The sequence below is a fragment of the Hippopotamus amphibius genome, chromosome 1 (assembly GCF_030028045.1).
Source record: "Hippopotamus amphibius kiboko isolate mHipAmp2 chromosome 1, mHipAmp2.hap2, whole genome shotgun sequence".
NCBI classification, from domain to species: domain Eukaryota; kingdom Metazoa; phylum Chordata; class Mammalia; order Artiodactyla; family Hippopotamidae; genus Hippopotamus; species Hippopotamus amphibius.
In genome coordinates, this window is record NC_080186.1 from 116960425 (window position 1) to 116985714 (window position 25290).

The window sequence follows — 25290 nt, forward strand, 5'->3', positions numbered from 1 at the left end:
TGGATATCCCCCCAGGGTACCCCCCTACCTGGCGCGTTCATGTTCTGACACTGCTGCAGGCCCTTCAGGGGCACCCTGTTGGGGGGACATGCTTACACACTGTCGTTTCTCCGCCCCTCCAGTTTAACTTGGGGCCTGCTTAGGACACCAAAGCTGCTTAGCCCTGATACAGACAGACATCAGAGGTATTGCAGGTTCAGTGCCAGACCACAGCGAATATCGTAATAAAGTGAGTCACGTGAATTTTTTGGTTTCCCAGTTCATATAAAAATCATGTTTACAGTATACTGTATCCTATTAAATAGCATTATGTCTAAATAAACAATGTACATACCTCATTTAAAAAATAGTTGATGGGACTTCCCTGGTGGCCCCGTGGTTAAGAATCCACCTGCCATTGCAGGGGACACGGGATCAGTCCCTGGTCCGGGAAGATCCCACGTGTCGTGGAGCAACAAAGTCCGTGAGCCACAACTACTGAGCTTGAGCTCTAGAGTCCACAAGCCACAACTACTGAGCCCAAGTGCCACAACTACTGAAGCCTGCATGCGTAGAGCCCGTGCTCCGCAACAAGAGAAGCCACCGCAATGAGAAGCCTGTGCACCACAGAGAATAGCTCCCACTCACCACAACTAAAGAAAGCCCGTGCACAGCAATGAAGACCCAATGCAGCCAAAAAAAAATTTTTAAAAAGTTGATTGCTAAAATTGCTAACCATCATCTGATAATGCAGAGCTGCCACAAACCTTCAATTTGTAAAAACAAAACAAAACAAAATAAAAAACACAGGATCTGTGAAGTGCAGTAAAATGCGGTATACCTGTATTTACTGCCATAGGACGTTGGACAAGTAATTTTCTTTATCTGTGAAGTGGGAGTAAAACAGCAGTGGCTCTGGGGTCTGGTCACTTGAGGACTAGAAGGGGCCTCCGGGAGCAGAAGTGTGTCTTGGGCGCAGGGAGAGAGTTCTGTTTCCTGATCCCTCAATTTGCTATTTCCACCTCGTAGTAGGATTCCCACCGCTGCTGCAGGAGCCCGAGATTCTGTCTGGGCCTCAGAACTGACGCTCACGGTGCACCAAAGAGCAGTGCTGGAATGCATCGCCGCAGGCCACCCACGGCCACTGTTCTCCTGGAGCCACCTGGGTGCGCAGCTGCCCTGTCCCACCCCACTTCCCGGAGCCCCCAGCATGTTGCGCTTTCCCAGCTCTGACCCCTCGTCCCCCTACAGACGGCCGCTCCATCGGCGTCGAGGGCATCCAAGTCCTGGGCACAGGGAGCCTCGTGATCTCCGACGTGTCGGTCCAGCACGCGGGTGTCTACGTCTGTGCAGCCAATCGGCCGGGAACCCGTGTCCGCCGCACAGCACAGGGCGTCCTGCTTGTGCAGGGTGAGCCCCGAGGGCCGGCTGGGGACGGTTCTGGGATACTCCATCCCCCCATGGGAACCTGGATGGGGAGACAGGCAGGGGCAGGAGGAGGATGAGAAGCTGGGCCTCATGGCACCTTCCACCTGCCATTGCCTGCCCAGCTCCCCCTGAGTTTGCCCAGTGGCCTCAATCCTTGTCCAAGCCTCCAGGCAGCAGTGCCATCTTCACCTGCGTGGCCCAGGGTGTCCCCGAGACCCGACTGGTCTGGTTGAAGAAGGGCTGAGTCCTGAGGATAACATTTGGCTGACCCACAACAACAGGTACCTGAGGTACCCCTGTCCCACCCCCTCCACCCTGCCTGACTGCCGATGTCCCCTCACCTGCCTCAGGCATCCACCCCCAGCTACACACAGCACTACCTACATTTACTATCTACAACCCACACAAACCCCCTGCATCTATCCCCACCCACAGGAAGCTCTGCCCCACCTGCTCCCTACAAGCAATGCCCATACACAGGTGATGTGTCCTTCTGTTTCTGGGCAGGTCTGTGGGTCTCACCATCGCACCAGGGCAGGAGACTAGACAGGAAGGAGCCCCCAGTGGCTGCATTTGTTTTTCCCTTAGCACACTGATGCTGGTGGGGATCTCCGCAAAGGATGAGGCCATCTACCAATGTGTGGCAGAGAACAGCGTGGGCTCCAACCAGGCCAGTGCCCAACTGGCTGTGACAGGAGACCCAGAGCCACCCCCTGCCCCCAGGGGTCTGCAGGCCATGGCTCTCTCCATCTCTGCCATTCGAGTGTCCTGGGAACCACCGCCCTCCAATGGGGACATCACTGGCTATGTGCTGCACCTCCAGCCTGTAGGAGGTGGGTGTGGGTGGGTGGACAGGAGTCCCTGGGCAAGTTTCTCTCACTCTTAGTGACCCCCAGACTTGTCTGGACACTGGCCAGACCTCTGGATCTGTGGTCCTCTGGCCCTTCCTTCTCGCCAGCCCCTTTCTTACCCTCAGCCTTTCTCATTCTGGCTCTTACTTCTGCAGCCCCCTTCCCCGCTCTCCTTGGAGACCCAGCTGGGGCTTTATGCCCACTTTGTGGGGGTTGGGGATGTCTGTCGTGAGGGAGAGGGATGCTCTTGCCACGCTGCTCTGCTTCTCTGAGCCAGCTGGCCTGGAGTTCCAAGAGGCCGTGGGCAAAGGCATCTTTGAGCACGTCTTCTCCAACCTGGAGCCTGCCACGGTCTACTCCATCTGCTTGCGGGCCTACCCAGCAGAGGGTGCCAGCAAGGACTCTGCCTCCATCCATGCTTCCACCATGGGCAGCAGTGCGTGACACCCTCTCCAGCCCTGTCAAGCCCCTGGCCTCAGGCAGACAGAGCTGCCAACCAGCTTATCTCGTTTCTTCTGCAGCCCCTGCTGCCCTTGGCTTCTCCACCAAAGTGCTCAATGCCACCTCTGTGCAGGCCTCCTGGGAGCTGCCACTCCAGCTGGGGCCCACCCAGGGCTTCAAACTCTTTCACCGCAAGCTGCCAGCGGCCCATTTTGAGGGGCCCTGCTCCCGGCTAGCACTGTCAGTTCCTTCCTCTACACAGATCTGGGTGAGGCCCTGAACCTTCTTATAACCCCCTCCTCAGTGTGATCTTGCCCCAGGCACTGAGCTTCCTGGCCCAGACCAGCCTGTTCCTTTCACAATCTCCTGCTTCTTGCAGAGCCAGCTACCCTCTATGAGATCAAGCTCCAGGCATTCAATGGCAACGGGGGTGGTAACAGCAGTGCCCGTGTTGTCTCTTTGCATGACGCACCCCTGGCCACCCCTGGTGAGTGGGGTCCAGCAGGAGGGTAGCAGGCCCGGCGTCAGAGCAGGCCCTTCCCATAGGACCTACAGCTGTCAGTCTTCAGGGAGGAGGAGGGGGCTGAGCTTTGCCTCCATCCTGGTCCTCTGACAGGTGGCACTGTGTCCACAGAGTCCAAGGCTGAGTGCGCTTGCAGCCAGGATGCGAGCAGCTCGCTGCCTGGGGTTGTGGTGGGCATCCACGTGGGCCTGGCTGCCCTCATCGTTTGCCTCCTCTGTCTCCTCCTGGTCTGGAGACATAGGTAAGGGCCAGGATGGCTAATGTGGAAAGCTGCTAGGAAGACAGCCTGCACTACTGTGGCACAGCCCCAAAGAGCAGGAAAGGGCTTTTATCCACAACTAATCCGTTTTACAAATGAAGAGACTGAGGCAGAGGGAGGGCCAGTTCTCAGAGCTGTGTGGTATCAGGAGTGGGAGGAGGCCTGGTGGGCTGCATGAAGCAGGGCAGACAGCACTGGGGCTCCCAAGGCAGAGAACGGGTGGCAGAAGTGGGCCAGAGCCAGATTCCTGCCATTCTGGGCACAAGGAAGGCGCCCAGCCTCTCCACCCTTGGGGAGTGTGGACCAGGCTGAAGGGCTGGGGCTGAGGGATGCTAAGGCAGAGGGAAGCCCCAGACAGGCCATGGTGCTGACCCTCCTTATCCGGGCAGCCTCTTCTGCAGACAGGGGTCCCAAGAGTGCTGGGCAGTGTCTCAGACGGCCTCAGACGGAGCTGGGGGCCGCAGAAGCCAGGCTCCGAGCGGAGGGAAGCTGGGGGAGAAGACTGAACTCATTACCCAGGTGAGGGGATTCGAGCGAGGGGGAAGGGCAACAGTGGTGTGCTTGAGGCCCTGGGGCCAAGGCCTAATCACCACCTTCCGCCTCAGGTGACCGTGGAGCAGCTGCCCTTAGCCTAGGGCCCTCCAAGTTGGTTCCCTCCCAGATGCCACTAACTCCGGCCCCACCAAAGAATCTACGTCACCTTTCCCTGCCACCCCGGAGTCAGGAAAGAACCAAAGGTCCCTCAATCCCTCTCCGGGGAGAGGCAGGCCCAGGAGAGAAAAGAGGGTATGATTTCTGTTTCTCCCTTCTCCTCAAGAAGTGAGGGAATCTGTCTTCCCCAACACACCAAATAACCTCAAACTAAACCATGCTCAAGTGGGAGTTCTCTCCAACCCGTCAGTCCTCCCTCATAACCCCATCAAATATATCCTCTTGAGCCAAGTATGAACTACCCAAAGATACATAGCTTTAAGGGTTCCCCCACCCAAGAGCAGATGCAGGGCAAGGGCCTCTGTGAGCAACTCCATCTTCCAACTAAACCCCCAGTATGAAATCTGTCTCCTCGTGCAGAAGCTGGAGTCTGACCCAGCGACAGGCAACCTGCATTCCTGGTGGTCTAAACAGGCAGGTGAGCACAGGGGCTGCTGAGTTCCTTGCCCCCTTGTCCCAACACCAGAAGAGTTCTGAACATCTAAGCTCACACGCGCTGCTTCCCTGAGCAACCAAATGCCCATCTCCCCCTTTCCAGATCCAAAGCACTGACCCTTTTCAGGAGGCATCCCTCCTCCTTTTTCTGTTTTTGAAAGGAGATATTAGTTTGCAGTGAGGTTTTGGTGGCCTTGAATCCCTTGTAGAATGAGCACAGAGGCTGTGGAGCACCCCACGCATCTATTCCCCTCAATTCTAGGGGTCCAAAGAGGGCCTCTTTCCCACTTCCCCCTCTGCTGACCTATGGCACTCCTGGCCCCCTTGTCCCTTGTCGTCCAGCTCTACCACACCCTAAAACCAAGACCCCAGCTCTCCCTCAATCTGCCTCCCTCCAAGGATGTCCAGTGTTGTGCCAAAAGGGGGGTAGGGTCTTGGAGGAAGGAAAACCCAGGTCTCAGGGGAACCCCACACTGTCTCATCTGTGCTCTTAAAGAATGATGCTAGTACCAATGACAAGACTCCAGCAAGGCTGGGCCCTGCCCCTCCCCAACTGCACAAAAGGTAGAAGCAGCTTTAACTATGAAATGTGGCAGGGGACCAAGAGGTTAAGAACAGCCCCAAACTTCAGGTCCCTGAAGAAGTGACACCCACTCCTCTGGGTGGGCCTGGTCTAAGTGCTTTGTTGGAAATAAACCAAAATGGAAAAAATAAATTAGGATCTGGTTAATGTTCTGGATTGAAAGGAAAATTTGGGGGAGTGGGGGTGATGACATGGCAAGACAGAACAGTTCCAAATCTTTCAGGGGAAGTTGCATTCAGACTAAGGAACTATGTATTCTGCAGTTTGCTAAGAAAAGAACAGTCTGAGCTGTTTTAAGGTCCCCGCTTGGAGAAACCAACATGCTACAAAGGATTGTTACTAGAGCCTAGAGCAGTGTGATGAGACGGGTCAAGGACAACTAGGGCACACCTCTCCTTAGGACAGGATGGAGAGCCAACCTCTGCGTTCAATGTAGCCTCCTTCCGGATACCTTTAGACCTTAAGTCATCAGGTAATTAAAGTGGGATCAGTGGCTTCCAGAACACTGGAGCTACTGGGTTGGCCAAAAAGTTAGTTCGGTTTCCCCATGTTACAGAAAAACCCGAAGTTTTTGGCCAACCCAATACATAAAGGTGAGGGGAACAAGAATACAGAAGTAGGTAAGGGCTTTAAATAATCATCACAATTGACGAAAAGGGCACAAACTAAAGGTACCCCATTGACTGGAGGGAGTATGTAAGTCATAGCTAATCTCCAAATCACCCCTGAAATTCTCCCGCCAAACTGCCACCCCCACCCCCACCATGACTAAAGCACAAGCCACAGGAAAGTTTAGAAACCATTCCTTTCTTTATTAAACATAGCTTGCAAGTGATAAATATTACAAAGTTTTTTCTTTTAATCCTTTCTCCAAAAATTAGCTTATTATTTGAATCTGTCACTGCTGAAATGCTCAGCAGCATCTGAAACAGATGGGAGTGTATTTGCCTTTTTGAAAACCAGTTTCTATTGGTCTTAGTTTTTTCATTTTAATTCCCAAACACAATGCAGAAAATTAGAATGAGTTTTTTTCTTTAAAAAAAAAAGGAAACTTAAAGAGTTGTGCAAAAGGGTCTTGTTCCCCTCCCACCCAGTCTTGTTCCCCTCCCACCCACCCCATTCAGAGAAGGCCATTCCCCATCCCACCTCCCTGCTCCCCACCCCCCACCACCAATCTATCCTTCCACCTTCACCAGGGCTTCACCCACCATCCTATATCCTCTCCAGGCTTTACCAGCCAAAGAACCTAGAGTGTGGGAGTATTCAGCCCAGGCTGTGGGGAAATTGGGCCCCTGAAGGAGACAGCTATTGTAACAGCTGCCTTTAGGGGGTTCAGATGAGATCTGAGGGAAGGAGACAAGATGTGGACTATATCTGAACTCTCCTACCAAGAAATGGGGAAAGTTCTGCATCCTGTAGCTCACAAAGGGTGTGAGTGACCACCAACCTGGGGTATTCACTGGTTAATCACCCTTGAGGGCAGCTGCTTGTGAGGTGGGGCTTGGGGCCTGGTCCCTGCTCTTGGATGACTAGAGGCATAAGGGCAAAGATGTCACAGGTTTAACTGATGTCCTAAAAACCACTCTGCTGCCTTTCTTAAACCAAAAGGAACAGCAGGGGCCTGGCAGCTCTCCAAGGGCACCGTCACACATATACCCACTTCAACACTAGCCACTTTGGTTTCCTCCCTGGGTTTTTAGCCTAACACTTTCCTCACCTCAAGTTGTTTTGTAGGTGGGGAAGGAAGCATTTTAAACATGGTGGCCAGATGATCTCTCCCTGTCTGCCATCACTTCACAAATAAGAAAACTGAGACCCAGAAAATTAACTTTACCAAAGGTCATAGCAAGTTAGTAGGAAAGCTTGAGACTAAACTCCAGGTCTCCAGACTGTGCCACCAGCCCACCCGACCCCATTTTGTGTTGTGGTTCTCTTTACTCTCCACAGTCTGGACTAAGAGCCTTAGCTTTTGCAGTAACCCAGCCTCACCCTAATTTACAAAGCCTAAAACTGTGTACAGATGGATATGGCTCTCCCTAGGGGAAGACTTTCTTCGGATGACTTGTTAAAATCATTCTATCATCCCCTGACAATCCACCCTCAAAGGTCCATGAAACTAGGTTCTTTTCTGGGGTTGGAGGAAATCCCTTGCATAAGAAAGCTTGACACTGAATTTTGTTATATAGGTATATTGTATATATGCTGATGCAATCAGAGGAAAAAAAACAGTGCAAATACAATTACAATTCATAATAATACTTGGTTTCAATGCCCCCGGGAACTGCCCCATTCCTCGGCTACCTCCCAACCCCCAGCACTTCCCCACAGTATCAACCTAATGCTGGGGGGTAGGGAGGGTGGGCAGGTTAGGGTAGGGAGTGGGCTCTGCCAAGGCAGTGCTGGTGACCCGGAGGGATTACTCCAGGGTGGGGAGGCAAGGCACAAATCAGGGGTGGGTGGTGGGGGAGGTGGCATCTCTAAGGAGGGATGGGGTTGGAGCAGCTGCCAGTCTCAGTGTGCTGGGCCCGGCCCACTCCCCTACCCACCCTCCACAGCCCTGCCTCCCTACCCCCTCCCCTTCCCCAGAAACCCTTTTGCACGGATCATACACAAACGGGCACATTACAAAATGACGTAACACAGTTTCACAATATCCATGGCTAGGGCTTTTTTTTCTCTTTTTCAGTTTTTTTTTTTTTTTCTACACAATGTACAATTCCTTTTAAATGGATCAAGAAATAGCTTATATACATGAATGAGTCCTTGTTATAACATCTCGGCAGCAAATATCATAAGCTAATGAAGGTCTTGTTGGAAGGGAAGGGAGCCTCGGACTGGGGTGGGTGGGGGGTGTGGAAAGAAGGTTATGCCTTCTGGAGAAGTGGGGAGAAAAGGGAGTGGTTGGGGAAAAGGAACAAAAGTAAAATATCAAGAAGCATCTTTACAAAGCAGTTCTATAGCTAATTCCTTTTAAAGGGGAAAGGAAAGGTAACCAAAGCAGGAAAACATTTATCTCTGTGTCTTAAAAAAAACTGTCTACCATACATACATCCAAAAAATGTGGAAAAAATACTTATTCCAGGGACGAAAGAAGTCCAGATGCTGTGGCCAAATGACAAAAAAAAAAAGACAAATAAGGACCTCTGTCCCTCAGTTTTACCCAAGCCTTACCACTCATCCACCCATATCAGGCTTCTACAGAGTAAGCCACTGTCCATAAACTACTACTTTTAAAGCCTCTGGGGATGGAAGAAGCCAGGCAAAACTGGTGGGATCCTCACTCTAGCATCGCCCTTAGCTTCAGTGCTCCAGGGGTAAAGGATAACTCTGAACAGAGGGTCTTTCCTCCTATCTTTAGGGCATGAGGTTTAGTGTCTATGGGGCCCAAGGCCTGGGGATGGACAGCAACAATAGACTTGGAGGGACACAAGGCAATCAGTGATGAAAAAGCAGAGAAATGAGGAAGACAAAAGGATGGGGGAGAGAAAGGAAAGGGGGAGGTGGAAGGCTAATACTTTACCATGATTAAGGGAACCTCTCCCCCGTCACTAACTCCTGGGAAGGGTATGAAAGTGGGGAGAAGAAAGGGTAAGAAATCAAACCTCAGCAACTGAGCAAAGGGTCATGGAGCTATACTAGTCAATAAGCAGCCTCTATGTAACTGACCCTGACGGGATAAAAACAGGGAAGACGCCACCCTCTCTCTCCACTATCGCCTCAGCACCTTGGCAGGCACTCAACTACAGGCTTTCCTTCCCCATCATCTCCCATCTCTACACATCTTACTTCCAAACCCCATTCAAAGGTGGCCTGGCTCCCAGGGAAGGGACTCAGCTCAGGGCAGGGACAGCCCCCAGCCAGACGGTATTGCACATTGTCTGTTCCTTACTTTTAATCTCAACTGACAAACTTGGGCACCTCATACCTCTGAGCACCTCTGAGCTGGGGGAGGGGAGACATAACAGAAATGGCACTTTATTATGGGGGGTGGGGGAAGAGGCTAGACAGACATGCCACAAGGCAAGATGACTTGCAGGGAAAACATCTTTTAAAAAGCTTCCAATTTTGTGGAAGAGAGAAAAGCAAAACCAAACGATTTATCCAGTGCTTTCAAAGCATGGAGGGCAAAGGAAAGATGTAAGAATATATCTTTATATATATATATATATAACTTTAAAATAATCCCAGACCCAGTTCCACTAACCCCCCTCCCTCTCCCACCACTTACAGTCAGGGGTTCCACATTCCCCAGAAAAATACTCGAAATGACCCCATCACTACCTGTTACTAGCGTCTAGCTTCCAGATCATTTCACCACTGGGGGAGCCCAGACACAGGCTGCATCTCTGCTCCTTTATTAAGTGCTCAATGAATGTGGGGGATGGGAGGAAAGAAAAAAAAGCCAGGAAGGCCCGTAGGGCCAGTATAATCACCCACAGTGGCTCTGGAATACGGGGAGTAAAGGCCAGTGTGGGGGGAACTGAGCCTGATTCCAGCTCCTTCTCCCACCCCCTCCCCAAACTTTATGGGGAGGATGTGCAGTTTGTGTGTGTGTTAATTTTAAAAGTGCCTTCTTACTTTAAAAAATTATTTAATTTTAAAAAATAAAAGTAGGGGAACTTCCCCAGGTGGCTTTTAAGGGCACAATGTTAAACTCCTCTTCACACCTCTCTGCTGAGAGTATCCCTTCCTTGAACTCTGGCAGCTTCTAGAGCTGGAGAGGCAGGTGGGCGTACACTGAGGAGAGCAGAAACCCCTACCTTTAAGGGGCTTCTCTACCTCAAAAACAGCCTGGTCCCCTTCCCCTTCCCCCACAGTGTGGGCAAACAGGATGCTAATCTCCCCAATCCCCAGAACAGCAACATTGCACAATTCAATTCATTCTCTACATTAGTAGCACTTAAAAAATAAAACAAACAAAAAAGCAAAATTTATAGAATTCTGGGGAGAAAAAAGACGACTACTTTCATAGCACAGGTCCAGGATTGGTTCTGACATGAATTGTTTGGCTTTGAGCGGTTGGCTCTGCAGTTAGTGCAGCAGGGTCAGGGCAGGGCTCCAACCTGATTAGGTGCCCTTATCCTCATCTCCTGGTGCTCAGAGGGTAAAGAGACAAATGGGAAAGTTGCAATTGTTGGGAGGGAAACCCCTCTTTCTTTCTTCCTCTATTTCCTCCCTTTGACATTTCACTCACTCACACCCATCCAATTTCCAGGACACCCAGCAAAGTCAGGCTGGGAACAGCCACTTCTCTATATTACAGATGGGGCTGTGGTTACCGAGGGCAGATTAGGTTTTAAAAAAGAAAAGAAAACAAAGAGATGGGGATGGGGGAAATTTTTACAAAGAAAAGAAGATGAAATAATTTGGGGCTAGTTGGCCTGGAACAGACTTCTTTGTCTCCACTGGGGTCAGGAGACCAAACTCACTCCCCCAGCACCCAGAAGGCCAGGACCTGGTCTCAGTACCCCCCGGCTCAACACTATGCTGTCACGCCCCTTTCTCCCCCTTCTTTATGGGTCAATTCTAGGGCGGTTAAGTTTTAAAGCTTCTCCTTCCAGGCTCTTTCCCCTCATTCTTAGAGCCCAACTTCAATACTCAACACTGCTTCCTGAACTGTCCAGCTCAGAGACACCCCACAGCTGGTGTGCTATTCCTCCTTGTTTGAGGCCACCACCTCCCCCGACCCTGGGTTAAGTGCATTAAAAACTTCTGCCCCTAACAGTCCCAGTCATGTCCTACTTGGCAGTTGGGGATCCTACTGCAATGCTCCTATCACTTAACTGAATGTCATTTGTGTTTTTTAAAAAAAAAAAAGATGAGAGAAAAGAGAAAAAAAAATATTGAGGAAAATAAAAAGGTTTAACCGTCCACTGAACAAAGGGAGGACACACAACATCATTAAAAATGATAATAATAATTAAAGCATAAAAACAAACGTGAGAAATACATATCAGAGGGCTTAGATTTCTCCCCAGGACCTCGTTCTGACCTCTATCAGAGGCAAAGATCCACCTCACTGTTAAAGAGAACTGAAGAGAGAAAGTGGCAGAAGAACAGATCGCAGCAGTGTGAAATAAAGGGGAGGTGGCGGGGCAGGGTGTGTGTTTTCTTGTTGATATCTACTTTTTGTCTTCTGTTTTTCTGTTTTGTTTTCCGTGTATGGTAGGCACCAGTACAGGCACTGCATGCGATGGAAGTTGGGGGCAATGGGAGAGAAGAGGGGTAAAGGATTCAAGGTTGGGACAGTACAAGTGGAACAGGCGTTATTTCTGTCCACTGATGGACTGCGATATAGACCGGGGAGGGATCATGTCTAAAAGGTATTCCCGCTGTCGGTCTGCCAGACTGGGGCCTTTGTGTCCTCCAATACCAGTGTTCAAGTATGCAATGTTGACACCTAGACCCAGGAGACAAAAGTGAAGGGCAGGTATTAAAAGAGGAAATGACACCTTCTTCCACGCTACCCGGGGACCGCAGTAGTGGAGATGCAGAGGAAACATCAGATGTTGTCTACATCTGTCCAGACTCAGTTAAGCTTTATTCCAGTAGCAATTACCCACCCTACTCCCAAGCTTTAGGAAAGGTCTTCCTAAAACTTCAGTCCTACCAGGAATAATAAACATGGTCTTGATGGTATAGAAGTCAGAGAAAACAGTGGTGAGAGGAAAATAATCAAGACAAACAGAGGGAATTACTGACTGTGCTTTGGTTTTGGGGCTGCTGATTGTGAAGAAGCATCCCTGGGACTCTCAAACGGGATCAGGACAGTTAACCCTGCTACTCTGGCCAAAAGAGATTGATAACCACATGCCCACCAAGAGGGCACACTAGACAGGACTGTGTCATTTCCACCACCAAAACCCTAGTGTACTGTGCCTGGCATGTAATATGGATTTAGCAAACACCTGCCAAATAACAAGAGTGAAGGGAGTAGGGCCTAAAGAGCGAGCAGAAAACAAAAGAAAGAACAACTCACCTAAAGGGGCTGCTAAAGAATTACATAGTAACTAGTCAATCTCAGATCAACCTTTCTTACCTGGCATACCAAGGAGGCCACCTGGCACAGACAGCTGGGGTGCCTGTGCAAAGTTGGAAAGCATGGAACGGGCAGATGTGGGTATACCACGCTGGAGGCTGCTTTGGGGCTGTGGAGCCTGCAATGATGAGACAAGTGATCATAAGTTTGCCATGATGGAAGGTGTAAGGGGGAGGGGAGTACAGAAGAGCAGTATGATTTGCTGCAGAAAGAAGGACAAATTGGGATAAATGGCTGACAAAACCTCAAGAGAAATCCTCACCTGCCGAAGCGTATGATGTCTCATTATGGTCTCTTGTTTACTGACACTGGACACAGTTGGAGCCGTGGTGGGGGAGAGGGCTGCTTGCTGCTGTAATCGCTGTTCAATTTCCTGTTGGAAGTCATCAGGTCAAGCTGGGCAGGAAAGTGCCCAATTTCCTAACCAGAAAACCTAGAGGTCTTCTTATCTATAATGCTGCCAGCTAGTTGGAGGGATATGGAAAAGGCAAAAGAGTTTGGTGGGGTAGGTGCACTAAGATCTCTGTGCACAAGTAACCTATATACTTCAGTGATTAAGGAATCCCTCTCTCTAGGAAAGCTGGCTCTCAGAAGTTGGCTGGAGAGATCTGGGTGGTGGTGATGAGCTGACTAATGTAGTTAATTAAGGCTGATGAGTTACTGAAGTTTTGTTTTTGACTCCTGTTTACCCATTTTCCAGAAGACCCATGATGCTACCCAAAGGGGTCTGATGGATGGTGGAGTGGAAAAGAATCTGCGCTTCCTAACACATCCTCCCCGCGTCAATATATTCTCATTCTATTAATACTGTATGAGAGTTCACACACTTTAGCAACCACTAATCTTCACCGGGCTGATTTATAATCTACCCTTTCCTTTGTCATTTCTTTGTCAAATATGGACTGCAGATAATTACTTCTCTCAGAGAGATTTCTAGTACAATATTAATCCCTCTCACCAAAATCCATTTGTTTGAGGAAATGAAGTCAAGAATAGAGGAATTTCTTTAGTGCTATTACGGAAAGCCAAGAGTCTCAAGGCTTTTGTCCCTCTCCCTTAACCTCAGCCATTATATGTCATTATGCTCTTACCCAGTCAGAAATAGTCAAATGGAAGTGGGAAAGGCAGAATGGTAAGAAGGAAAAAAAGGGAACCCAGGCCTCTAGGTTCTAAGAACTTAGATTCAGAAACCTAGATCATCTGGACTGTGGGGATCACACAGACAACTCCTCTAAACTAGAAAGACCTGCCTCTGGGGAAAACTCAGTCTGGGCAGGTGGCGGGTGAGAAGTCAGAATTCTTACCTGTTCCTGCTGCAGGGCTTTAACAAAAGCGTTTTTCAGCCGGTTGGTGTGTTCTGCCTTTAGAGCCTTCTTCTGGTTGGAGGTCATACACTGCTCACATAGAATCTTACCATTCTTTTCTTGCTTCCAGTGAGGGGTGAAATCTGTGCGGCACTGGGCACAAACAAAGGGTTCAACCCGCAGAAGTGAGGCACAGCTTTTTCCTAGATGCCAACAAAAAGAATAATCAGTGGTTTCACATTTCCTTTCTATCTCCTCTGTTTCTCTTCATCAGATGAATCTTTTTCCAGGAGTTTACTCTGCTGAATTAAGAAAGAGACTCTATAATTTATAAAATACTTTTATTTCCTTTGATTGCAACAACATCACTTTAGAGAATTAGACAGTACCACCCCCATTTACAAATGAGGAAAAGTTAAGTCTAAGAAACATAGCTCCAAAGGACAAAGCTGGGACAAGAACCCAAGTTTTCTGATTTCCTATTATACCACATGAGAAGAAAATGTGTGTCAATTCAGAGTCAAAGGGCTCCACCTAATTCAGCCAGTACTTTTGCTTCTTAGCAACTCTACCTCAGACTACACTTATCCCTATCATATACATTCATGATTTTTACTTATCAGTCTGAATTACTTACTTTGTGATCTGTTTATAGCAAACACTGAGCCCTTTAGGCACTTTCCTCAGGTGTTTCCCTAAGTCCTTATGTTTAGAAATTCAGGCTTAATAATTCTGTCAGAATAGACTGTGTGATGTTAATACTTTATAGTTCAGTGTTGGTTTACAGCTTTCATGTGGTCATAGATATCTTTATCAGTCTGTCTATTTTCTCAACTATAAGTACTCAAACAGCAGGGAGTAATATAATAATGCAGCACAATGCCACATAAACACTGACATTAAAAATAAGTGTTGTAGTCTTCAAATTATGCATGCATCATGTTAGGCACATTTAAAAGCTATACAATATACTGCAAAAAATAGACAGGATATACAAAATACACAATAAAAATATTAAGCCTAAGATATACAGGTATACAAAAAGCTTTTTGATATGCTGCTCCTAAACAGCCCCCGAATGAGAGACAGGAGGCGGTCAGGCAATAGTAAGGAGAGGCTATTTAATATTACACAGCACCATGTGATACTCTGCCCATATCAATAAGGTTTGGCAACCTCCTGCTTAGATAAAAAGACTGACCAAAAAACAGCCTTACCTTGGCTGTCGATGACACTCTGTACGACTTCTTCCAAGCCTACCATGTAGATGAACTCACTGTTGGCTGCACTAGGCAGGAAGTGAAGCAAGGGAGCAGGTGGCTTAGGGGGTGGAATCTCCAGGAGTGTCTTTTCCAGCTGTTTGCGAAGAGCCAGTTTGGCTGCAGCCTGTGAGTTGGCAGCATCAGTCATGGCGCTGGGGCTAGGAAGTGGTGAGGACACTCTGTTCACTGTCCCTGGCTGGATATGGGAGGCAAGGTTCATATAGATGGCAGAGGACGTTGTGCGCTGACAGGGAACAGAAGAACTTGACTGCTGAAATAGATTAAGTATAGGGATCAGTTGATGGCATGTGGGAGAAAGAACCAATTCTTCCTTCCGTGGCAGAGAACACTATCTGATCCTAGTCTGAACTACTTAGCTTCCCCCAAACTCAGAAAAAGACATGAGGCGTCCAACTTCTCTACTGAGAAAGGACTCTGGCACATAAGAAAGAAGAATGATAGTGGCTATGAACTAAAACTGCTAAGAGAAAAATAAAGATTTGGGATGCTTTGTCATATATCCTTTATGCTTTTTATTCCTTAGATCCCTCTATCTCTTTCTTCTAGGCAGATGTTAGCTTACTGCTGCTGTGCTGCATATAATCTTTCTTCTCTACTAGGTATAGTCATATAATTCCTCAATGCTTCTACTTTTGGGACCACTGTCAACCCACCAAAACCACCTTTGTTGTCTTAAAGTTTCTCAGTGTCCAAAACCTTAAAATCTATGGTCCTTTCAACAGAGAAAGCAAATAAAGGATTTCTCTGTTTCCCCACTAGGGCTCCCTCTTACCGGCTGGTAATTGATGGCAGGATTCATATTGGGTGTTGTGGTGCGTACGAGGCCAGGCTTAGGTGGGCCCCGCTGACCCTGTAGCTGGGCTGGGTTTGGCGCAATCACACGCTGAGACATTAACATGTGTGGGAGGGTGGTATTGGTCGCTGAACGGATGACACTGTGACCCTGAAGGGGAAGAAAAGGAAAAGATATAGTCATAGGTCGTAAAATGCCTCACAGAATGCCAAGGAGAAAACGTTGCCTATAATACATAGCTAAGTGGAAACACGAAAACATAGTCAGACTTGGTAATTTGGTCTAATGACCTGCGGGATAAATCTGCCATCACTGTAAAACTTGATTAGCGGTTAGGAATTCCTTGGCTTTTTTGGTATAAACTACGTAACCCTTTATGGAAAAGGACTAAGCTGGAAACCTCTGAAGTAGAAAGACTACAGTGGGAAGATCAGTTATTCATCCTTCTACTGCAGACTAAATCATGCCATTAAGGACCAAAAGGACTATCTATAATGACAACATCTCTTGCAAGGCTAGGTTCTTCTCTCATCTTCACAAAAGCCCCAAAACAGAGATAGGATAACAGGGCCCCCTGAAACTAAGATCACACTATGGTCACATACCTGTAATGTTCTCAAATTCTGTTCAACCCCTTGCGCCCCAGGCCGGGAGGGAAGCTTGGATAGGCCCTGCTGTCCCACGTGGGCAGGAGATGGCTGAACAATAGATGCTGCATTCTGTACAACTGGAGTCTGGGAGAGAGAAGAGAAAATGAGACAATGGAAAAGGCCAACTAATCAGAGGTAGAAATCTGGTACACGTTTAGACTTTCAAAACTACTTGTCATTCTGAAGCTCCTGTTGACCAGAAGGGAAAATGAGAAAAACAGAATCACGGTTTCCTTGATTAAGGCCTAAGATTAAAAAAAAAAAAAAATCACTATTTAGAGACTAAAAACCATGGAACCAGAGAAGAATGAGCCACCCAGCTAATCTACCTGCGGCAGCCCATTTTCAAACCAGATTTTCTTTGCTTTCTGCTAGTCCCTAATTTCTCGGGCACAGTACCTTCTGGACCACGTTCTCTTTCTGTAGCTGACTCTGTCTCAGTTTCTTTAACAGCACCAGTCGGGCTTCTTCCAATCGCAGCTCATCTCTCAGCTGCTTGATGAGCTGCTGCCGTTCCTCAATGCCTTTCCCCTGAGGAAACATGGAGACTATCAGCTATGGTAGCAGTTAGAGTCCTTTCCTGCAAGATGATCTTTTCTTTTAGGTGCAAAATCTCCATCTTCCACAAGAAGCACGAGGGGCAATGGAATTGTTATCTTTGTGTCCCTAGCACAGAGTCTAACACAGTGCCTGGTATTCAGCAGGTACTCAAGAACTGCTTATAGAATGAAAGAAGCAACCACATATAAATGCTAATCAACCAGATTCCTGGCAAAATAGAAGGATGGCCAAAGGGATATATTGCTTTCCTTTAAAATAATGTTTCTCAATCTTTTAAAGCCATGCTTCCTCTAGAAATACGTAAAAACTTAGGAATTCCTCCATATTCTGGGACCCAGGATAGACTACAGAAAGTACCCTTCTAGCTAAGAGTTTACTTTATGTGACTTGAATCATGAAGTTCTCATTTTCCAAAGATAATTATATATGAATTTATACATGAATATGTTTTTTTCAAACTCTCTTCACTTGATTCTAAAAGTTCCCTCTACAAGGGCACACCCTTGAGGTCTAGAATCACTTGTAAAGAGTTTCAACAATGGGTAGTATTTAGACCCAAAAAGTAAACACTAGAAAACTAGAAATGAGACTCTCAGGGAATTAAAGAGAATAGTAGAAGCAAGAGATAAAGAACGGAATTTTTTTTTTTTTTTTTTACCTTAAACATCTCTAGGTTGGCTGCTTTCAGTCTTTCTTCCATTCGGGAGCTGGAACGGGGACTGGAAGCCTCATTATCAGACAAAACAATGATGTCTGGGGAGGGAGTTAGCCTTCCTCGGTCTGGCTCACTAGACAAGAAAAGGAAAAATTAAGGTATTTCCAACAGCAAAAGTTCATAGAAAAGTAAAGAAAACTTTTCTACACTGAACAAAGAAATTCAAGGGAACTTAAGTCTGTCCTGATTCACCCAGGGGAAGACAGAGACATCCAAATCAAAGGATAAAGAAGATACCAAGATTTAAGTGATGACAAAACCTTAGCAAAAGTACTTTTCCTATCTAAATTCCTTACAGAGGATGCAGACAGAAAGAGACTGACTGGCTTTAGGAATGGCAATAAGAGACGTTTTTTTCTTTTTTTGGCCGCACCACTTGGCAGGCAGGATCTTAGCTCCCCAGCCAGGAATCGAACCTGTGCCCCCTGCTGTGGAAGTGCAGATTCTTAACCACTGGACTGCCAGGGAGGTCCCAATATGAGTATTTTTATCACACTGATTCTAATCAAAACTCCAAATGTTTTCCTTATATCTCAGTCTCCTTTTGGGTTGTTTTATTAGTTACATAGGGGCTCAAGAAAGGAAATGGTTAGCTTCACAGGGGAAGAAAAGCAAAAGCAGTAGAGCCTGCTTGTCCACCCCAGGTACAGATGACACACTGCTAAGGAGGCAACTCATGATACTGATAACAACATGGTCTTGGCTATCTGAGGATTTATAAAAAAGGAGGTTACGTTATAACTCCAGTGACAGTCTAGCCTGTCAAGAGTTAAGACCAAAAGAAGGTACTGCTGTCAGTAGCTTGAGGGAATGGACAGTGCTAAGTATAATGTCTACAGCCTTCTGGAGGACTGCAACTCCAGAACTAAATATATGGGACTTGCATCTACTTGCGAGTTCTACTTAGCATCTTCCCTCAGAAAGAAACTGTCTAGAAATGCCTCGGAAATCTCAGTCTTCCACACTGGCATGCCCTATGGCCAATCCTATTTATTAGACAACTCCAGTTTTGGTCTTTCTGGGGCTAGTCTTAAAAGCATCTTGTCCCTCTAAAATGATGAAAAGTGGTACTCACTGCTTAAGACCTGGATAACAAGAATCCTGCAAATTCTAATTGCCTTTGGTTCCCAAGTCAATGACCATATCTCCTCTAACTCTCCTCTGATTTCTTAACTGAGAGGTATCTTTGCTGACCCTACTTCTTTGAGATCTATAGTGTAGTCAGGAGTGTGCAGGTCTAAAACAATGTGTTCTTAGATCTTATTTAAACATGTAACTCAAACCTTTTATAACCACAGATCTTCAGTCCTGAGAGCCTTCTGACCATTTCTCAGGGCTTCTTGTCTCAGGTGCTGTTGGGATTCGGATGCCTTTTGAACAAGGCATCCTAGATGGTTGGGAGAGGCGTTCGATTCCTCAACAGGGTAAAACCGAGTTACTAAAACAACCAAATTTAGCTGAGGAAATAAAATAGGGAGACGGTGATAGTGATGACTGCCATGGGAACTATCAGGTTTGTCTGAGTAGCTCTATAACCACTGGGCACAGACACAGCAAGCTGAGGATGCAGGGTTACAGGAAAAGAGGTCACTAGAGGGAGAAAGAACCTTTCCTTCTCTAACCCCAAGTTCTTGGAGTAACGGTCAGGCCTAAATGAAGTGTTTGAATTTTTATTGATCATTTCTATATTTATTCCTTCATGCCCCAACCCCCCATCCCTAACACGAACATGGGTGAACAACTCTGCTGTCTGGTAGATTTCCGCTTCTTCTACATGATTCCCTAGTGTTTACACTGACAGAAGCTCTTCCCATCCTGGTCCCAGCTGGATACACACCTACACACCTCACAGATTATTTTTAACCTAAGGAATTCTTCCTTGCTCAAATGAGTGCCACCTACTGCTTAAGAACTGTCCAGCAACAGGACAAGCAGAGACATTCCTATATGGAGATTGTGGAAATGAGCGACATTTATCATAAAGTTGTATCTGAGAAACCCCTAAATATTATTTTATTCAAAGATATAATCAGACTCACATTAGACAGACAGCACAGGTAAGGCAAAGTCCAAGTCAAGTTTCATTCCTTGATTTTTTCTTTTCTTTTTGACTTTTGACCTGGAATTATGGCCTCATTTACTAAGCTTTTCCAGGGACAGAAATTATTTTGCTACTTTCCAAAACACATATACGATTTACAACATTTGGTGTTCTTAAGTATGAAACCCCACCAATTAGATAGTATTAAAAGCCGAACTTGTTGCTGACATTACTTTGTGACTCAGAATGGTAGATTCCCAGAAAGCATAAAACTCCTAATCCTTAACCAGGTAGTAAAAACAAAACCAGAAAGAAAACTGCCACATCTCGATAGCATTCCAAACACAAAGTGTTGGTTTCATGCATATTTTATTTCATAGATATCATAATTTGCCCAACTGATGGCAAAAAAAAAAAAAGATATTTAGACAATTATGATATGGCTATTATGTCAAAAGCCCTTCCTTCTTTCTGCTTTTAAATTCCCTCCTCCTTTTTATCCACATCAAATAAACCACTGTTCTCCATGCTGAGCAATCTATCAACCTTGTTCATTCTTACAAAAAGCTTTGAGGCTAAGTGGAATTAGCTGTCAGTGTATCTGGTCTGGTGAAAAGGAAGAAGAGTGACAGGGCAGATAGGGCCTATTTTTTCATGCAGAATGGGATCTAGATGGTTTACATCAAAAGCCTCTTTTCCTAGAGACCATTAAAAAGTTTCCAGTTTCCAAAGGATCAAGTTTCAAAAGTTCATTCCTTTAATAAAATTAAATGCAATGGGGACTTCCCTGGTGGCACAGTGGATAAGACTCTGTGCTCTCAATGCAGGGGGCCTGGGTTCAATCCCTGGTCAGGGAACTAGACCCCACACACACGCTGCAACTAAGAGTGCATGCCACAACTAAGGAGCCTGCCTGCTGGAACGAAGACTCAGCACAACCAAATACATAAATAAATAAATATTTAAAAAATATTAAGCACAATGGCAGTTTTCAGGGTACTCTTTTCAACACAGAATTTACCTCTGCACTGAGATCTTACCAAAATGTGTAACAATGTTTCTATGAAAAACACATTTTCAGTTCCAATTTGGATATAAGGAATCCACCTAACATTTCTCCTCTTCACTGTCCCCAATGAAGTAGGATTAGTTATTTGCTCCAGAAAGTTAAGGGTGATTATGGGGTAAGTGGGTTACTCAAGCGCATTATCTCGTTCATCCACTTTCTTTTTTTCTAAAAGGATCTAAGGGTTAATCTACTTTCATAATACTCTGCCAATACTATGTATAGCTCCCAAGAATCTTTCTCTTCTTCCACAATCACTAGAAAACTTACCGGAAGCTTCCTAAGGGTTTTGAATGCTATTACCAAGAATATTGTTCCCCTACTGGGTGTGGTTTAAAAAAATAATTCTGGGACAATACTAATAAGTAAACATTAAAAGGTAGAGAAAGAAACCCAAGTAAGATTATAAACCATTCCTTCCTTTTTTCTGCATCAGTCCAGCTTCTTAAAGATCCTGCTTTGGATAAGTCCTAGGACAAAGTCAGCAAAGGTCAACTGGAGGGCAACTGAGTGGTGAAGAGTAATTCTCATGTCTATCAGGTGTTTCTGAATCATGAATATACTAAATGTTCTTAAAACTAGTGTTGTCTATACTGTTCAGGTAGACTGTACTCTCAGTCAGTTCTAGGTACTTCTTTTTATTGTGTTCTCCACAGTTCCAAGTACACAACCTTGACCAAGACCTGTGAAAACATGTGCTTGTGTGTTGTATGTATGAGAAAGAAAGAGCACACGCATGAGTGTACTCATATAAGTGAATGTGTATGCATACATGGGGCTTGGGGAGTGTGGCACAAATGAAGAAAGAATGTAGAGGAAGACAGGCCCACGTTCTTTGATGTAATAAAAGCTGGGTCTCCATAATAAACAGATTCTGAAACTCCTGGGATGATCTAAAGAAAAGATTGTTTTTCCCTCCTAAAATGGTCATAAGATTAGAGTGAAAGTGTATATTAGCTCACTTATAATTGGGGTATCAACTCTTAGTACCTCCTTTATCCAGAAATGGCCACTTTATCTTAAGAGTAATAATTTTTGGAGGTACCTAGTTTCATTTAGAAACAAGAGGAATTCACGGTCTAGCCAGATAGCACAGATACGTCTTCATTCAAGAAGCTTAAAGATGAAAAACACCCTCCTCTCATTGGAAGTCATTCCTTTTTCACTGGCTTAGTTTATGAGAAGACCCTATCTATAAAGGCAGCTGAACCAAGCCATACCTCCGTCTAGCGCTCATATCCACAGGCTCATCACTGATGTTTTCTTTGCCTGGCCTTCCAGCAGTCCTGTTGTCTCCATGAGGCCTGAGATTCCCATTGAGCTTCTCTTCATAGCCCTTGACACCACTGCCATCCTGTTTGGTGGGTAACTCATGTGACACCTCAAGATTTGCCAAATCCTTCCGTTTGAGCAATGCCAACATTTTCAGACGTTCCATGGCCTCATGCCCCTCCATTTTGAGTCGCTTAGCCAGGACATCATCTCGCTCATCAGCTGGGTCCAAACTCCGCTTCAACAGATTCATGCGAAGACCATCCTCTGTCATTCTATCCATCCTATGGAAAGACATATACAAGTGCAATCAGAATAAAGTCCCTTAAATAGTCCATAAGGAAAGAAAAAGAATCAGAGGTATACACATGGAAGGTCAAAGTTAACTGAGCTAACGTTCTACCCTATAACTTCCTAAATGATCTACATTAAAGGAGATTTCATCTCTCAATCTCAGCACTTAAAGTAAACTTCAAATGCTTCCCAGTCATCAAAGTTCTTACTGTACAGATGCCTGAAACCAAACACTTTACTCACCTGGATAGTCCATTTAAGAGCCTCAAAAAAGTAAACATTTTTTGTGACTGGCTTTTTTGCATGCATGCTCAAAGTCAGACGCTTTGGTTTTAATTCTCATACCAAATTCTTCTCCTGGAAAAGACTCTTTTATGAATGGGAAGTTCCTCAGGTCACCCATGCATATCTTTAATTGGCCTATCTTACTGATGGAGAAAGATGAGAAAGGTGAATTAGACCAAGGGCATCTAATGGGAAGCCTCAGTTGTCTGGATACAGCAAGGGTCAGAGGAATCCATTGTTATCTGCCCTCTATTCTATACAGATTCAGTATCTTAAGATACTTGGCTTTGTTTATGGAAGAACTCAGGCACCTAGGCTGATAAAAGGTAATATTTTCTCTACTCACACAGCAAAATTATTACAGGCAAGCTAATTATCATTTTTCCTTCTCATTCTGATTTTTTATACTAACAAAATCTAGATGCAGAACTTCTCCAGCACTTTTAAATCCAGGGTTATCTTCCTGGTAGGAAATAGCAATGTGACAGTAGAAAGAAAAATTTATGAGTCATTGAAACATAGGTTCAAACTGCTTACTTTTACAAGGTCAAACACCTAATGAGTTAACTTAACCTCACCAAGTCTCAATTTCATCCGTAAAAGTGGGCACTTAGAAGAGGGCTCAGCAAAATTTAATTTCTATACCCTCAGGATATGACTTCCACACCTAAGATACAAGCACAGGCTTGATAATTCACAGACTCAAGCAGCAGGACAGAGAAGATCACCAATGTTAATTGGTGTTCTTGCAAAGAAAAATATGTATGCACTTGAGGCAGCTTCCTTCCTGCAATACGGAGTAAAATAAAAGCTATCTGATTCTCTTCTAGTTATAATCAGGAAAAAGAGTAACCAACAGAAAAATTTCCAACAAAAGGAAACAGACCTCTTGGAGACCAGAGAAAAGTCAGAACTCAAATCTCTGAACTTTCAGGTAATATTTCTTAGTTCTCTTTCTCTTTTTCAAAGAACAGCTTTGTTGAGATATAATTCACATACCATACAGTTCACCTATTTAAAGTGTATAATTAAGTGGTTTTTAGTATATCCACAGAGTTGTGCAACCATCACCACAATCAGTATTAGAACATTTTCATTATCTCCTCCTTAAAAAAACCTGTACCCATTAGAAGTCACTCTCCTCCCCCTTCACCTCTATCCCCCACTAATTTACTGTGTCTCTAAGTTTGCCTATTTTGGACTTTTTATATAAATGAAATCATACAATATGTGGTCTTTTGTGACTGACTTCTTTCACTTAGCATTATGTTTTTAAAGTTCCTTCATGTTGTAGCATATATCACTTTTTATAGCCTAATGATATTCCACTGTATGAATACATAATATTGTTTATTCATTTGTCAATTGATAGACATTTGGTTTTTTCCCAACTTTTTTTTTTTTTTTTTTTTTAATGGCACACGGGCTTAGTTGCTCCGCGGCATGTGGTATCTTCCTGGGGCAGGGCTTGAACCCGTGTCCCCTGCATTGGCAGGCAGATTCTCACCCACTGCGCCACCTAGGAAGTCCTCCCACCTTTTTTTTTTTTGGCTGCACCGTATGGCATGTGGGATCCTAGTTCCCCAACTAGGGATCAAACCCATGCCCCCTGCAGTGGAAGCGTGGAGTCTTAACCACTGGCCTGCCAGCAAAGTCCCCCACTTTTTACAATTATGAATAATGTAATGAACTTTTGTACACACATTTCTGTATGGACACATGTTTTCAATTCTCTTGGATATATACCTATTAGTAGAATTACTGGGTCCTAAGGTAACTCTCTTTTTAACATTCTGAAGAACTGTTAGGCTGTTTTCCAAAATGGATGCACCATTTTACATTACCACCAGTGGTGTATGAGGGTTCCAATTTCTCCATATCCTCTTAATTCTCTTTTAACAGCTTCAGATATGAAACATTATAGTATATATAAACATTCTTTAGCTGCAGCTTCCCCAAATATTCCTTTGTAAAATTTTATTTATTTATTTATTTAGGCTGTGTTGGGTCTTCGTTGCTGCACGCAGGCTTTCCCTAGTTGTGGTTAGCGGGAGCTACTCTTCATTGCAGTGCATGGGCTTCTCATTGCGGTGGCTTCTGTTGCGGAGCATGGGCTCTAGAGCACAGGCTCAGTAGTTGAGGCACACGGGCTCAGTTGCTCTGTGGCATGAGGGATCTTCCCAGACTAGGTCTCGAACCGGTGTCCCCTGCATTGGCAGGCGGATTCTTAACCACTGTGCCACCAGGGAAGTCCCAAGGTTTCTTGTTTTGACATGTGTTACTTCTGAAATGGTTTATCTCTGAAAAACACCCTCAGATGGAGTGACTGGAAAGTTGAATGCTATAGAGCATCAAAAATTAAGCCCTAATTCCACAGTAACAATGTCTTGGGTAACTTGATCAACACCTCATATTGAGAGTATGATTGAGAATATCATGAGGAGTTGCGGAGGGTAAAAAGTCTGTTACTCAACTAATTATACATGTAGATGAAAAAAGTACTTCAGAAAAGTACACAGCAAAATATTCAAATGTACATTAATACTGTACAGTGCTCTAAGTTTTGAGATAAATTATATTTATGAGCACTGAAAGTGTATGACAAAATGACAAAATTCAAGAACCTGTAGCTGAATGGAATTTGGTATGCCATCATTAGCTTGGCTTCTTCAACTGATAGTTCTACAAACAGCTGAAATTTCAAATATTTTCCCCTTTGTTATAATGACATAAATGGATACGCTGGAAGTTGGGAGAAACCAGAACCAGATATTTGA

At 45.5% G+C, this 25290-nt stretch overlaps 1 protein-coding gene across 5 annotated transcripts in view; it reads right to left on the reverse strand.

The window, feature by feature from the left end:
* Positions 1 to 6388: 6388 nt before the first annotated feature.
* GATAD2B (GATA zinc finger domain containing 2B) overlaps positions 6389 to 25290 on the reverse strand; it is an 87193-nt gene continuing 68291 nt past the window's right edge. For 3 of the 5 annotated variants that reach the window (XM_057725071.1, XM_057725053.1, XM_057725057.1), the window contains 10 exons: positions 21883 to 22218; positions 17499 to 17628; positions 16679 to 16810; positions 16235 to 16363; positions 15609 to 15779; positions 14771 to 15086; positions 13554 to 13756; positions 12512 to 12622; positions 12250 to 12367; positions 6389 to 11610 (listed from right to left, as the gene is read on the reverse strand). In XM_057725071.1, coding sequence (XP_057581054.1) covers positions 11477 to 11610; positions 12250 to 12367; positions 12512 to 12622; positions 13554 to 13756; positions 14771 to 15086; positions 15609 to 15779; positions 16235 to 16363; positions 16679 to 16810; positions 17499 to 17628; positions 21883 to 22217 — 1779 coding nt within the window. In that variant the 5' untranslated portion in view covers position 22218 and the 3' untranslated portion in view covers positions 6389 to 11476. Of the gene's footprint in view, positions 11611 to 12249; positions 12368 to 12511; positions 12623 to 13553; positions 13757 to 14770; positions 15087 to 15608; positions 15780 to 16234; positions 16364 to 16678; positions 16811 to 17498; positions 17629 to 18838; positions 19013 to 21882; positions 22219 to 25290 lie in introns of those variants that run through there. The other 2 variants (XM_057725063.1, XM_057725080.1) reach the window with 2 other exon arrangements.